The 13,210-nt window shown below is 38.0% G+C and overlaps 1 protein-coding gene across 2 annotated transcripts in view; it reads left to right on the top strand.

Moving 5' to 3' along the window:
* faf1 (Fas (TNFRSF6) associated factor 1) overlaps window positions 1-13,210 on the top strand; it is a 68,237-nt gene that overhangs the window by 36,049 nt on the left and 18,978 nt on the right. Inside the window, exons 8-12 of one of the 2 annotated variants that reach the window (XM_046871187.1) lie at window positions 1,894-1,980; window positions 6,715-6,810; window positions 8,848-8,974; window positions 9,070-9,133; window positions 10,552-10,633. In XM_046871187.1, coding sequence (XP_046727143.1) covers window positions 1,894-1,980; window positions 6,715-6,810; window positions 8,848-8,974; window positions 9,070-9,133; window positions 10,552-10,633 — 456 coding nt within the window. The remainder of the gene's footprint in view (window positions 1-1,893; window positions 1,981-6,714; window positions 6,811-8,847; window positions 8,975-9,069; window positions 9,134-10,551; window positions 10,634-13,210) is intronic. The other variant, XM_046871188.1, reaches the window with a different exon arrangement.

Below are 13,210 nucleotides of genomic sequence, written 5' to 3' on the forward strand. Positions count from 1 at the left end.
TATCTAGGAGCTCACACAGTATTTATGAGATAATATCAACCGTTCCCCCCCCTGTTGCTGAAGAGTCTATTTTGACATTTAAAATTAAATGTCAGTGCAACTAGAATTTAATAGGTCTGCTTGTTTTCTGTTATGCTTTAATCAGACCTCATTGTCGCCTGCAAAAAACTGCTTTAGGACATGATACAAATGCCAGCTGCTCAGAATATCTCATCCAGATATCTCTTTAATTTAGAATCAGTGGTATCTAAATATCGTTGATTTTTATTAATTTTTTTTTTGTTTATCTTTTCTTGTATACATACATACATACATACATACATAGAGAAAACTGATTGGAAAGATTTTCCAATTTAGTTTTGTAATGTATGTTTTATATCGAAGGTTGATTTCCTTGCTTATGAATAGTGAATGACATTGCTGTTTGTGAATATACAATCAGCAATGGGTAAATGCCTTTCACTATCAATTTCATTTAAATTCACACAGCCTTTGAAAAAGAAAAAAAAATTGGTCAATATGCCATCAGATCTTTTGCAGGCATGAGCCAAATTAGATTTTTTTTCCCCCCAGTGTTTTTGCAATCTGATACACCTGCATCCATGTTAAAACCCTAAATCAAATACTAATAAACAGCTTCTATTTGGATCTTTATCGTGATAGGACAGCCTGTGCCAGAGGGAGTAGAGGCAATATTGACAGTGGGCTAGTGTTCATAACGAGAGGTCTAGGGAAGTGAGCGGTAAAATGGCAGCGCCCCATAGAGAATTCGTGTTCCTGAACGGCTAAACTCCTCTCAACTAGGACCTCTGCTTTAGCATTAGTTTCTTCTTTCTCCTGGGCTAAGATGCCCTCTGACCCCAAACGCTTCATTACAGCCGAGCGCGGGTGTTCACTGCTGCCTGCTGGTCAGGCCTGGGCAGCCAAATCCCTGTAGCCCTCTGGTCAAACACAGATATTACACTCTGTAATAACACTGGCCAACCTGGCTGACCTCTGCTCACTTCATAAAGCATTGCTCACAGCCCAGTGTGTGGGCTGCTGGTTGTTTAAGTGTCTGTAGTAGGCCAGACATTAACTTGGGATGCTGAACTCAATTTTAGAACTTCTCGAGTATGTACCTGACCAAAGCACTCATGACTCATTCCTTTGAAAAACATTTTTTTTTTTTTTTATAAATGAGCATTAAAAAAAGCAGTTCACATTTGTTTCGCAGTGGAGAAGTATATTTATTTTACTTGAACCACTGAGATTGCTGCAATGCTTTAAAGGAGTTTTCAGGCAGACGCACCCCAGATTGCAGTCCATATACTTTGTTTTTCCAGTTCTGATGTGTTAATAGTTTTCTGCCTGCATTGACACAAGTATGTGTCTTGTCTAAGGTTCCATGTCTACTTTGTGTCTGCATTGGGATTTGGCCATGTGCAACATGGGATTTCTAGCACAATGGCAAGTTTGCACTGCTTCTGCAGCGGGTTCTCTTGGGGAATGCAGTCAAATCTGCTGTAGTCCAGATCTAAGCAGCACATGCTTTGATCACCTTCGCTGCTGCTCATCAGAATGGCATTGGGTTTTAAACCAACAGTGGCATTTGGGACGAGAGCAGACTCGAACTGTTTAAAAGCACGCAATGTTATTAAGTGCAAATGCATTCCAAAGAGCAATACTGTCCATTTTAGATTGGGTTGTTAGGGTCAGATATTTAGTCAGATATCCATGGAATGCCGGTCTCATGGAATTTCAAATCCTTACATTTTTCAAACCATTCCACCCTCTGAGGTGCAAACTATTTTTTGCTGTTTATGCAGTAATTTGCCCAAAAATGTAGACAATATATGAGGCTAAATATATTGGCTGTTTTTCACCTGAATTGTTTGTGCTCACTGTTTTTAGGTTAAGAGGAACATCTCTGATTTGACGAACATCCCAGTACGACATCAGCAGTGGGATGGCTGGCCTGCTTCAGCCATAGACGACTCGGTAATTCTTTTTTTTTTCTTATCCTGTGATTAATACTGATCAACTATGTGAGTATAACTAGTCTCTAATACATTGTTCATATCAATTTTATTTACTTACTAATGAAAGAAGTATAAATAAGAATTTAACTTTGTCTGGATTTTTATATATATTTTGCTTTAAGCATCTTCCACTCAGAGACTAATTAAGATGTCACAGATCTTCTCCCTCTCTAGTTGTTCTCTGCTTGTGGACATTTAAGCTCATGTAGTAGAGTGTCACTGACCTTTCCCACCCTGGGTACTGCTCCTTGCCTTTCAATTTCACACAATCCCACTGATCACAAGACGTCTTAACACTAAATTCAGAGAAAGCGGTGCAGAACAATCAGCTATAAAACACCATGGGAACATTTTCCCTATCATTCGGTGTTATGCATGTTCAGAGAACTTGCTTAATATGTAACAGTAAAAGAATTACAAGTTTGTATGCACATAGTAAAACTTATTACATGAACAGTTTCAAAGAAAATGCACAGTTTTTTCCCCCCTGAAACATTGTAGTGTAACCAAACACACCCTACTGAGTGTAGCTATTGAGGTTTCATTCTAAATTCTGCTTTGTTTGCATTCGAATGTCAATAATGAATGAACGGTTTGTTATTTTTACATGTTCTTTCTTTTGGATAACAATACATGCGAAAAAATGAAATAGCTAACGTGTGCTAAAGTGTGTGTGAAGTGGTCATCTAGTAGCAAAAAGCACAGCAGAAATGAGGTCATTTAATATACACCCTCTTACCACAGAAGCGGCCCACTTCAACCTGACCACTTCAGGGGCTGAAGTGCGCTCAGTCAAGGCCTAAAGCCACAAGCTTGGCTTGAGTGAAGAGGCCTGCCACTCATGAATACACTTTAGGCCACATTAAACCGTTAATACCGGCTCTGTTTGGTAAGTGGTTATGTGTGGCAGACTCGTGCTTGGCCACATCTCTGGATCACCCTGCACCACGTTGACTAGGAGAAGATATTAAAAACATTGACCCTTAATATTGGCCAAGGCTCATATTGGAATAACTGGCCATGTATTAAAATGAAAAGCTCCTGTGTGGCAGGCAGGATGTTTCTGTGCATATCTCATTAACCCAGTTTCATCTCCCAGGATTAATACCAATACACAGCACAGCTATGGCTTAGAATTACATTTACTAGAAGTATGAATCAATGGCTGCCTGCTTTCATTGTTTTCTCGACTTCTTGCGTTATTCTTTATTTCATTCTCGATAAATTGGAGCGATAATTGAATTTATAGTCACTTTGAGTCTGCGTTTTCCCTCATCGAATTATTTCTTTATTTGATTATAATTGCTTGATAAGCCTAGTTTTTTTTTATTGTTTTATTATTCTTTTGTATCCAGCTTAACATAGTTAAAATTAAGTAAATGAAATTTTTCTGGAAGAAACAGAAATCTGCACTCACACCATTTAGTATCTGTTTATCTCCTCCACAAATATTTACTTGCCAGAAGAAAGCTTGATTGAACACATTTGGTCTGTTTATTTGATTACATTATTCATTTTGAGCTGCTGTTGGTTAAAAAAAAATAGCTTGAAGAATAGATTTTAAAGATGAAAAACATCCATTACACACGGGTTAGGGTTAGGGTTAGATAGGGGTCATTTATTCTTTCAGGAATCTAGTTGAAATGTTATTGCTATTAAACATTAATTCTTTTGAATATAAGAAGATGCATAAGAAAATAATACTGCAACCATTTTTGTTGGCTGAACCCAACCTGTTACTTGTGGCATCTGGTTCAGCTGTGCTGTATGTTCATGTAGAAATATAACTCGTTTCTGCAGCTCTGTTTGAACGGAGAAAAACATAGTATATCATGTGTTTACTTTCGATCCAGTTTTATTGAACATTGAGTCGTATTGATTGTCGCTGTTTAAGACTAAATATTGTCAATGCGATTTTGAAACTGCTTGATGAGCACTTTTTTATGATCTTTCATTTCAAGTCAAAGTTTGTGATCCAGGTTTATGTCTTTTCTGAGTGTCTTCACTGATGATCACTTCTGACCGACAGCTTTATGAAACACCTGAGGGAATGATTGACAGTCTCTGGTACATCCTTATTAGAGTACTTTCCACCATAATTGCTGACATTTATCCAGTGTTTCATGGTGTTTGCTAATGTATTACTGCGGCTGCTCTCAGAGGGGTTATGTGCCTCTCTTCTCTTATGGGATCTTCACCTTGTGGAGTCGAGTAGGAGGCTTATTGGGCCTGTTGGTTGCCTTAGTGACAGGGCTCAGCACTAAGCTGCCCAGAGCCCTGAGTTGAAATTGCTGTCTGCAGGGTGATAGACACTTCCTCATACATGTTCTCGCCACCATACCAGCCGCTTTGGACTTTTTTTTTTTTATGCTTGTGCCATGTGACTTTAAACAGGCTTTACATGTCCTTTTGCATGTTGTGGTGTCTGAGGCCAAGCTTTAAGCTGGAGTTTACTGATCTCCCACACCTGCTTTTCTTTTAGTCCATATTAAAGTTCTGGTTGCCTAATAGGCAGTGGTTATTGGCTTCTGTTGGACTGATTAGGGGTTTAGATGTGGTAAAGCTCCCAGTCATGACGCAGGGCTTAATATAAATTGACTAGTCCAAAGCCAACTCAAAGATGGCCATTTCCACAACTGGCAACCTGAAAGGCTCCAACAGGTGTTTGGGGTGGGGTGTCTACTTTTCTTTCTTTTTTTTTCTATTCCTCCATAGCCCATCTCTCTCTCTCTCTATCTCTTTTTTTTTCCTTTCTTTTTTTGCTTGTCTACAGTCTGTTGTGGCCTTCTTTTGAAAGAACACAGAGGTAAGTGTTGGTAGGGCTCAAGATCAGACAAGTGCAGCTGTCCACAGCAATTATCTCATCTTTACTGCCTGATAGAGAGACTCAAAGAGAAGAATGAAATAGTAAAAAAAAAAAGTAAAGAATTAGGTAGTTTGCAAGGTTTGTTAGGTTTGTTTGGAGAGAGGGAAAGAAATCTTCTTCTGCATACGTCCCCGTGCATGAGCTTTTGATGCAAGTGGTAATTAGGAGAATCCAAAGGGAGGAGAGTTCATTGTGTCCTGCTGGAGCGGGGGTTCAGGAAAAGGGGTGGATGGGTGACCTCTCTCTGTAGCCTGCGGCTTCTGAGCACACAACTAGCCAGCAAAGGCCTACTAAGTATGGAATGGGGCGCTACTTCATATGTTCTGTCTCCAATATACCCAACTCCTTTTGCCCTTTCTCTCAATCTCTTTTGTGTGGTGAAGTGATGAAACTTGATTTAAACTCTTATGAAGGTAGGAGGGGAAGCCTGCTATTGAGAAGCCCAAACCAGTGTTCTTGTGTTTTGATTGCTTAGGGAGGAGAGTAATTATCAAGCAGTCATCCATTTAGAGTGCTGCAAAGTTCTGTTCAATTTAATAATGGCCACAGCAACATACTTCTGCAACTGTTTTACTCAAGCGGAATTACTGCTTAGTGTATCTTCCAGGGATGCAATCCTGGTCCTGAGCCAACTGATCCTGAACATGATTCAGCTGATGATAAAAAAATTAAATACTGAAAAAACAAATCTTATTTGTTTGGGGAGATAAGTCAGCTTCCCCTGTGCTAAAATGTGCTTTACCCACTCAGAATCTGTTTGGTGATAAAATTGTTATTTGAAGTACAACAGCAGTATAATTCTCTGCAGAATATTTGTAGAGGGTGTTGGATACTATTTTGGTCATAAAAGAAGTAAATCACAGTGTAGATTTAATGTATTTTCAGTTCAAACCCAGCAATTAATTTGCTGCTGCTGTAATTACCTCCTGAATCTGCAGTACCCAGCTGGCCCATGTTAGCTGAAGCACTTTACAAAAGGACTGATTACGACCCCATGCTGTCTGCTGTCCATCCCTTCTTTTCTCATTTGCACCATTGGATCCAACCTCTCCCTATGGGAATCAGCCAGCTTCTCAGTTAGCTTTTAACTAGTTAAGCCCACAAGCATGAATTGGGAGAGTTTTTACTCCTTTATACTGGGTGAGGGACTTTCTTCTGTACAGGTAGGCTCTTAGATGACAGCCCAAATCAATATAGTTAATTGGGCTTGCTCTGTAGTTACGATACACAGACACGCTGTTTAAGCAAGAGTTTTGAAAACGAGCAGGTGAGTGTCGCCAAAGCCGATAAACCATAATGGCAGGTAAGTGTTAATAAAGCTGATGTGAACTAAGAGATTGAAGCGTTCTGTTTCGCAGTGTCAGGGAGGTGCGAGGGGCAGACAGGTCTTAATGAGTCCCTGTAGTGCGCAGGCCTGCTGACATTTCCACTGCAGATGGGGAGTTAATGAGACAACCAGACTTCCACCCCACCCCTCCATCTTTTAGCTGCAGGCAGACCAGCTGATAGAAATATTGCTCTGTAAATCAACCGAGATATAACTCCTGTTCACCTCCGCTTAGAACAATGATAAAGTTTCTAATACAAACAATCAAATCAAAACCAAGCCCATAAATAAGTTCTTAAGTAACATTCAGTTAAAGGGTATGGATTTTGGTTACATGACCCTGGCCACCTGTTGTCAGCTCCTTGTCATCTAACACATTGATTAGTTACCCCCAGTGTTTTCCGTCTCTAAGCCCAAAGCATGTGCTTGGGCTTTGATTGCTTGTGTGTGCGTCTTGGTGTTGCTGTGTAGCTAATGACTGTGATGTGTTTATTGTGTAGATGACGTTGGCCTCTTCTGGGATCAGCTACCCATGTCATCAGCTAAGTGTGTGCAGGAGATCCTCACCAGCCACTACTATGGAACCAACTGAGGAGGTGTGATGCATAGACACTCATTCAGCAACATGTCTGTGATTTAATTTTTTTTTTTTTGTTTTTTTTTTAAATTTAATTTAGGTTTTTTTTTTTTATATATACCTCTAGTTGACAGATTTTATTTTAGGGAGTTTTACGTTATATCTGGTAATTTGATCAGGTGCAAAATATACTATCTAGATGTCACCAGAATTATTAGAGCACTTGGTGATTTTAGTCACACTTGGTAAAGCAAAAAAAAAAGCAAAGTTTCACAATTATTGCAATCCTGCAATAATCCGGTGAAACCGGCATGACAACACAAAAAAACTGAATCTTTCAGGTGAATTATTTTACTCAGTTCACGGTACAGGTTTTTAATAGCATCAGGAGTGTTGGCCATGTTAAACCCAATACTCTTTTGGCATAGAAGCATTTTTGTTTTTCAGCTTGTTACTTTTTTGAGAGTTCCAATCATGACTTAGCTTCTTGGGTTTTTCTCTACCCTCCGCCATCACTCCTGACAAGGTGGTGGACCATTCTCAGCACAGCAATAACACGACAATATCATTGTAATGACACAATGATGTGTGTGGTGATGGCACGAATTGCAGCAATTTTCTTTTGCCATTTTACAAGGCTTTTACTGAGGTATTTGTTTTGATTATGTCATATCCCTTTTTCAGTGGTTGGTTTCTGACCATAGAACAACCTGGCTAGTTATTTTTAATCAATGGACTGGCAGCCCAACAGTGATAATGAGGTGTTTACCTTGCTGCACCTGATACAGTCCTACCACTGCAACACCCACTACCATGTCAGTGTCACTGCTGTGCAGGGGATAATGTCTATTTAGTTGTGTTTAATCTGTGGTAGGATTTTAGAGAAGTCCCAAAAAATGGCAACTAAGTGTATGTATAATAAAAGGGGAAAAATGGACTTGCATAGAGCCACATTAGTTTGCAAAAAAGCAACAGCCACCATAATGCCTTTACATTTATTTATAAGGTAGAGCATAGAAAATAGAGACTTAATGATTATTATGCTTGTAAATTCATGACTGCATAAGTTTTGCTTTCTATATATTTTGCATTAATTTAAGTTAGGATTAGTTTCACATTAGGATTTAATTTTTTACTTGAAAGCATTGGTCTCGTAGGTCAGGTTATTTATGGCCTCAGATGTTTTTGAGGTAAATAAATAATTCCTGTGAGTTCTCGGTTGTCTTTTATAATATTTATATATATATATTATATTATATTTAATATTATGCTGGAGCAGAAATTTAACTTAGAGAAAAGATTTGAGATAAAGACCCAGTAGAATTTTTCTCATGAATAAAGTGGAATTCATTATGTTGTAGTTGCAATATCTGATTTTGGTGTTACACCATACTCTGTGTAAAAACTTAGCAGCAGATATTATTGATTCCAGTTAGTTCTTTCTGAAGTAACTGAAATTTTATGTGTTTAGTTTTATTTTTAGAAATTTCTACTCATTCCAGAATATTCCTTCAGGAAAACACACATATTGCCCCTACCACATGTACCACATGTATTTCTTACACTTTCATCACACTGTGTTCATTACCGGATGTGTGCATTGGTAAAAAAGCAGTTATCAGACCATCTAAATTAGTCATTAACAGGGGGCCTACCACAATTATTTGAGCCTGTTTTAGTATAGGGTGCACCAAGACTGACTCGCAATCTGACAGTGGGGAAAAAAGTGCGTTTATGAAGTGGGCACATGATGTATCCACTGCTGAGTTGCACAGTGTTCACACTACAATTCACAAGAGTTTCAAAAGCTTGTGGAGTTTTTTCCCCCGTGGCCTTTGAATGTCAATGGAATACAAATATAGCTTGTCTTTTTTTTTTAAAAGGTTAAAAATATTTGAGAGCATATATGATAAATCAGCAAAAAAAAAAAAAAAATATATATATATATATATATATATATATATATATATATATATATATATATATATATATATATATATATATACTTTGAATGCAAATTGATGCAGATTTAAGTTAACAGATAACTGTTTTGTAGCAGTGCACAGATGTCCATATGGTCAGCGACAGTGAAGGAGACGACTTTGAGGACGCTCCTGAATTTGGAGTAGATGAGTCTGAAATCTTCGGCATGGGAAGCTCGAGTTGTCGAAAGTCTCCAATGAGTAAATTATATCTTCCAGTTCTTCTCTTTGATTAACATCAGTGCTGGTAGCTTGCTGTATTTAGAAATACGGCGTATTTTTTTTTCTCTTCTCAGTGCCAGAGAACAGTGAAAACGAGGGCGATGCTTTACTGCACTTTACCTCCGAGTTCTCATCAAGGTAAGTCTGCAAGAGAGGTCGGCATACATACTTGCATTTTATATATATATAATTTAGATTAAATTAATTTGTTATATACTAAAATGTGAATCATTAAATGTTTGATCGAATGTTGTAATGCAAATATTGCATTATTAGATATATGGTATGTATGTCTAATAATATGAATATGCGATGCTATATTAATGCAGAGCAAAAAAAGGGTAATTTGATGTTGATGTTTAATCATCTTTAATTTGTAATGTGTAATCCATTAAAATATGTTTTGTAATGCAATTTAATTGGATGTCCTATGTAAGTATGTAAAGATAACAAAAACAGGCAAATTTGAGTTAGACTGAAGGAGGAAAAAAAACAAAACTATTTTTTATTGTTTTAATATTTAGTGAAATTAAGTAAATTAAATGTGGTGTACATTTGAATTATATCCAGTTATACAGTATATGATCATATAATTCAATTATATTGGATATTATATATAGGAATTTAAGTATGTAGTCAGTAACTTTAGATTATTATTATTATTATTGTTATTGAATAAATATATAGCGGTTTGTTGTCTAAAGAGCAGTGGTGGACAGTAACAAAGTAAATGTAATTTATCACTATACTTATAAGTAGCTTTTTCACGTATCTGTTCTTTAATGGAGTATTTTCATTTGTGGAGATTTTTCCTTTAACTTCACTACATTTTAAAATCCAATATCGTACTTTTACTCTACTACATTTTGCAAAATCAGTTGTTCCTTTTTATGTATTTGCATAGCATGAACATACAGTTCAGTGTCAGTTCAACAGCAAGCAGAACATTTTGAGCGTAATAAATGATTGAAGAAACTCCAGACTTTAACTTGCCACAACACTTGTGTCCTTATTTGAGCAATTTTTTTTTAAGTAGATGAAAAGAACATTTTGGGCTCATGATAATTGATAATGACATCAATTAGTGTTAATATCATTTTGTTAATAGATTGATGTGCTATGAGTAACATTAGAGTCTTTTTACATTGAGCAAGGATACATTTTAGCCATTATTAAAAAAAAATTGTACTTTGGATACTTAAAACATTTAATGGCAAATTCTTTTGCAATTTTACTCAAGTGAAAGTCGAAAGGGAGCAATTTTACTTTTACTGGAGTAATATTTTACTGAGTTTATCTCTACTTTAACACAAGTATATGGTTTGTGTACTTTGTCCACCACTGCTAAAGAGCAGGAACATTACTGGAGTCTTTTTGTGTCTTTAAAATTATTAATGTGTACAAATAACTTGTGAAAAAAAACATTAAATTAATAACTTCATGAATCTGACACATTTTACAAGGCAGTGTTTATCTCGTTATTGTTGAATGTTACATTCATTAACCTTTTTTTAGATTAAAAGCTCATGGGTCTCACCTGTGTGTGTCTGTGTTAGATATGGAGAATGCCATCCAGTCTTCTTCATTGGTTCCTTGGAGGCATCATCTCAAGAGGCCTTTTATGGCAAAGCCAGAGATGTGAGTAGATCCTGATAGCTTCCGTATGTAATTGAGGAAATTGTGTAAGTGGGAGCATTCAGTCTGTTAAATTTTGCATAATTAGTTTGGAAGTGAATTGGTGTTTTAAATGAGCTAAATGAATAATATATAGAATATTTTTCAAAATATTCTATATTCTAATATAAGAATATATTTTCCCCAAAGTAATCATGAGCAGCAGAGTGGTTGTGTTTCTGATTTCAGCAAAAATCTTCTCTTCTACTGTATAACAGAACAGTTTTCATTTCGAAGCTTCATCTCACTTTTTCCTATAACAACATTTAGATAAAAAATAAATAATCTAGTATTTTTGAGTGCTAATGATGTGGCATGAGGCAAACCTGTCAAGCAAAGATAGGAGTTTGTAAAATAAATAAAAAAGAGACTGACTTGCATGCTGTGTTTCTCAAACTTTAGTAAAAAATCTCAAATCTTTTCAAATCCCTACACCTCACACATATGGAGTTCCCTAACCTTTTAAGGTGTATAAACATTGCTGATGGTTTGATTGACAGCGAGTCCCTCTCGCAGCGATAATTCCCCATTAAAACTTGCCTGTTTCCCTTTTGAACAGATGAAGCTTTATTTATAGCGGCTCAGTGCTGCTTCTCTGGCCGCGGTCTCAAAAGGAGGCTTGTATCAACTGACAGCTTGTGTGGATTACAGTTTTATTAGACAGGGAGGAAGCAGCAAGATGTTAGGGGGGTTTCGGAGCACAAGGGGGAGGCTAGACTGGCGCTTTGCCTGCTACCCAGCTGAACTCCTGCAGTGCCCTCAATATGGCCGCTGCCTTCTCTGAGGAAACTGTACACAGTGTCAATGAAAATAAACCAGACGGGGAAAAAAACAGTGTTCTGACCCTTTATATCATTTTCCGTTTCACCATCTATCCCTATTCTTTTTGTTCTCTCCTTGCCTGTCAATCTTCCCTCTTTAAATTTCTTCTCTCTCATTCCTCTCAAGCCTTATGCTTTCCCTCGACAACAAGTAATAACTTTTACCCCAGCCCCCCCGATAAAAGACCGTGTCCTCCTACGATTGCTCATTAAACGGATATATTGTGCGTGTGGGTGTCCTTGTCATGCTCTCAAAGGCTGGTGAAGCTAATCACTAAGTAAAACACTACATTTGATGAAGTGTTTCTGAAGAGGCAGAGATGCTCCCAATCCGCCCTTAATGAAAATGCTGAGGGCCCTTGAGTTCAGCCCTGGGGATCAGCAGTAAGGCTCTCCTATCAGGCCACCCATCAGCAGGCAGGCTTCATCCCAAATCCCTTTAACGTCCAGCTAATCATAGTAACCCCACTCTCGCTTACACAAAGACACGCATCAAAATTCATTGCTCCTTCAGTGGCGCAGTTATACACGAGACACGAATCTGCATTCACAGAGCCATAAGGGCAGATGACGGAAAAAGAAATTCCTCCGGACGGGTATTTCATTCTTCGTTCGACAGCTGCGTTAATAAGAATTGAACTCATGGTAGGCGTCTTCCCCCTGTGATGCTTGAGGTTTTTGATATATCTGCATCTCTAGTGACCAAAGCTCTATGCTTAGATTTTAGATGGCCGCTGTTTGTTTTTACCTGCACTGCTCCAAATAGCATCTGTTAACGTGATCGATCAGAGCGTGTGTACTTGCTGGTTTGAGGTCATGAGATGGCAGTAATATGAACTCCTCAATTTCCACTGTTTGCTTTTCTGCTTGCTTTTCTGCCCCCCATCGTGGTCTTTCTCTCGTTGCACTGTGCTGACTAATTCAAAATGTCCTCAGCTCGGTGAGATACCTGTTAAAGAAAACACAGATTTGTGTATCTGTGCAGGTGTGTAAAAGTGAGTCTTTAGTGTATATTTTCCCTTCATTATTTCTAGTGAAAGGGAAAATGTATACTTTACATTTGGATGGCTTCCAAGACGGACACTAAAGCCTTGTGGTAAAATGACAATAAAGCAGGTTTTTAAAAGGATCTTTAGTGCTATTTAGTGTACATTTCAATGTCTTCGCATGTAAACACTTACTGTTTTTTTTTTTCTTTCTTTTTTTTTCCCTTCTGCAAATTAGCTGGCTCAGTTGGCCTTAGTGCCGTTACGGGGGAATTCACTCTCATGTTGCAGATAATAATAAGCTGTGTTCGAGGTGCAAAGTCTCCTGGCAGTGAGTTTTTGTTTTAGGTTTAAATCCTTGAAGCAGCCTAACTGCCACTGGCACTTTCAGGATGCCCGCTATTCAAGGGGCCTTGGGAAGTGAACACTATCGGATGGCAGCTGTGTGTGAAAACTAGTGCTCGGCCGCTCACAAGGCAGATCGGTTTACTTCCTCTTTTTTCTCTCCACCCTTTTTTCTTTCCCTCTTCCCTCCTTTCTCTTGTACAGCCCCTCTACCTGCGCCGTCTTGAGCAGGTGTGAGGAAGTCAGGGTTTGGCTGAGAGCTTTTGGGTCACTTTCTTGCCTTGCACAGACCTAGTAATTTTCACAGAGCCCTGATTTCTGCAGGTTAAGAAAAGCCCTACAAAAGATGAGCTCGGAGACTTGGGCACAACAATGTGATGAAAGTGGTG

This window comes from Silurus meridionalis, chromosome 17 (assembly GCF_014805685.1).
Source record: "Silurus meridionalis isolate SWU-2019-XX chromosome 17, ASM1480568v1, whole genome shotgun sequence".
In the NCBI taxonomy this organism is placed as follows: domain Eukaryota; kingdom Metazoa; phylum Chordata; class Actinopteri; order Siluriformes; family Siluridae; genus Silurus; species Silurus meridionalis.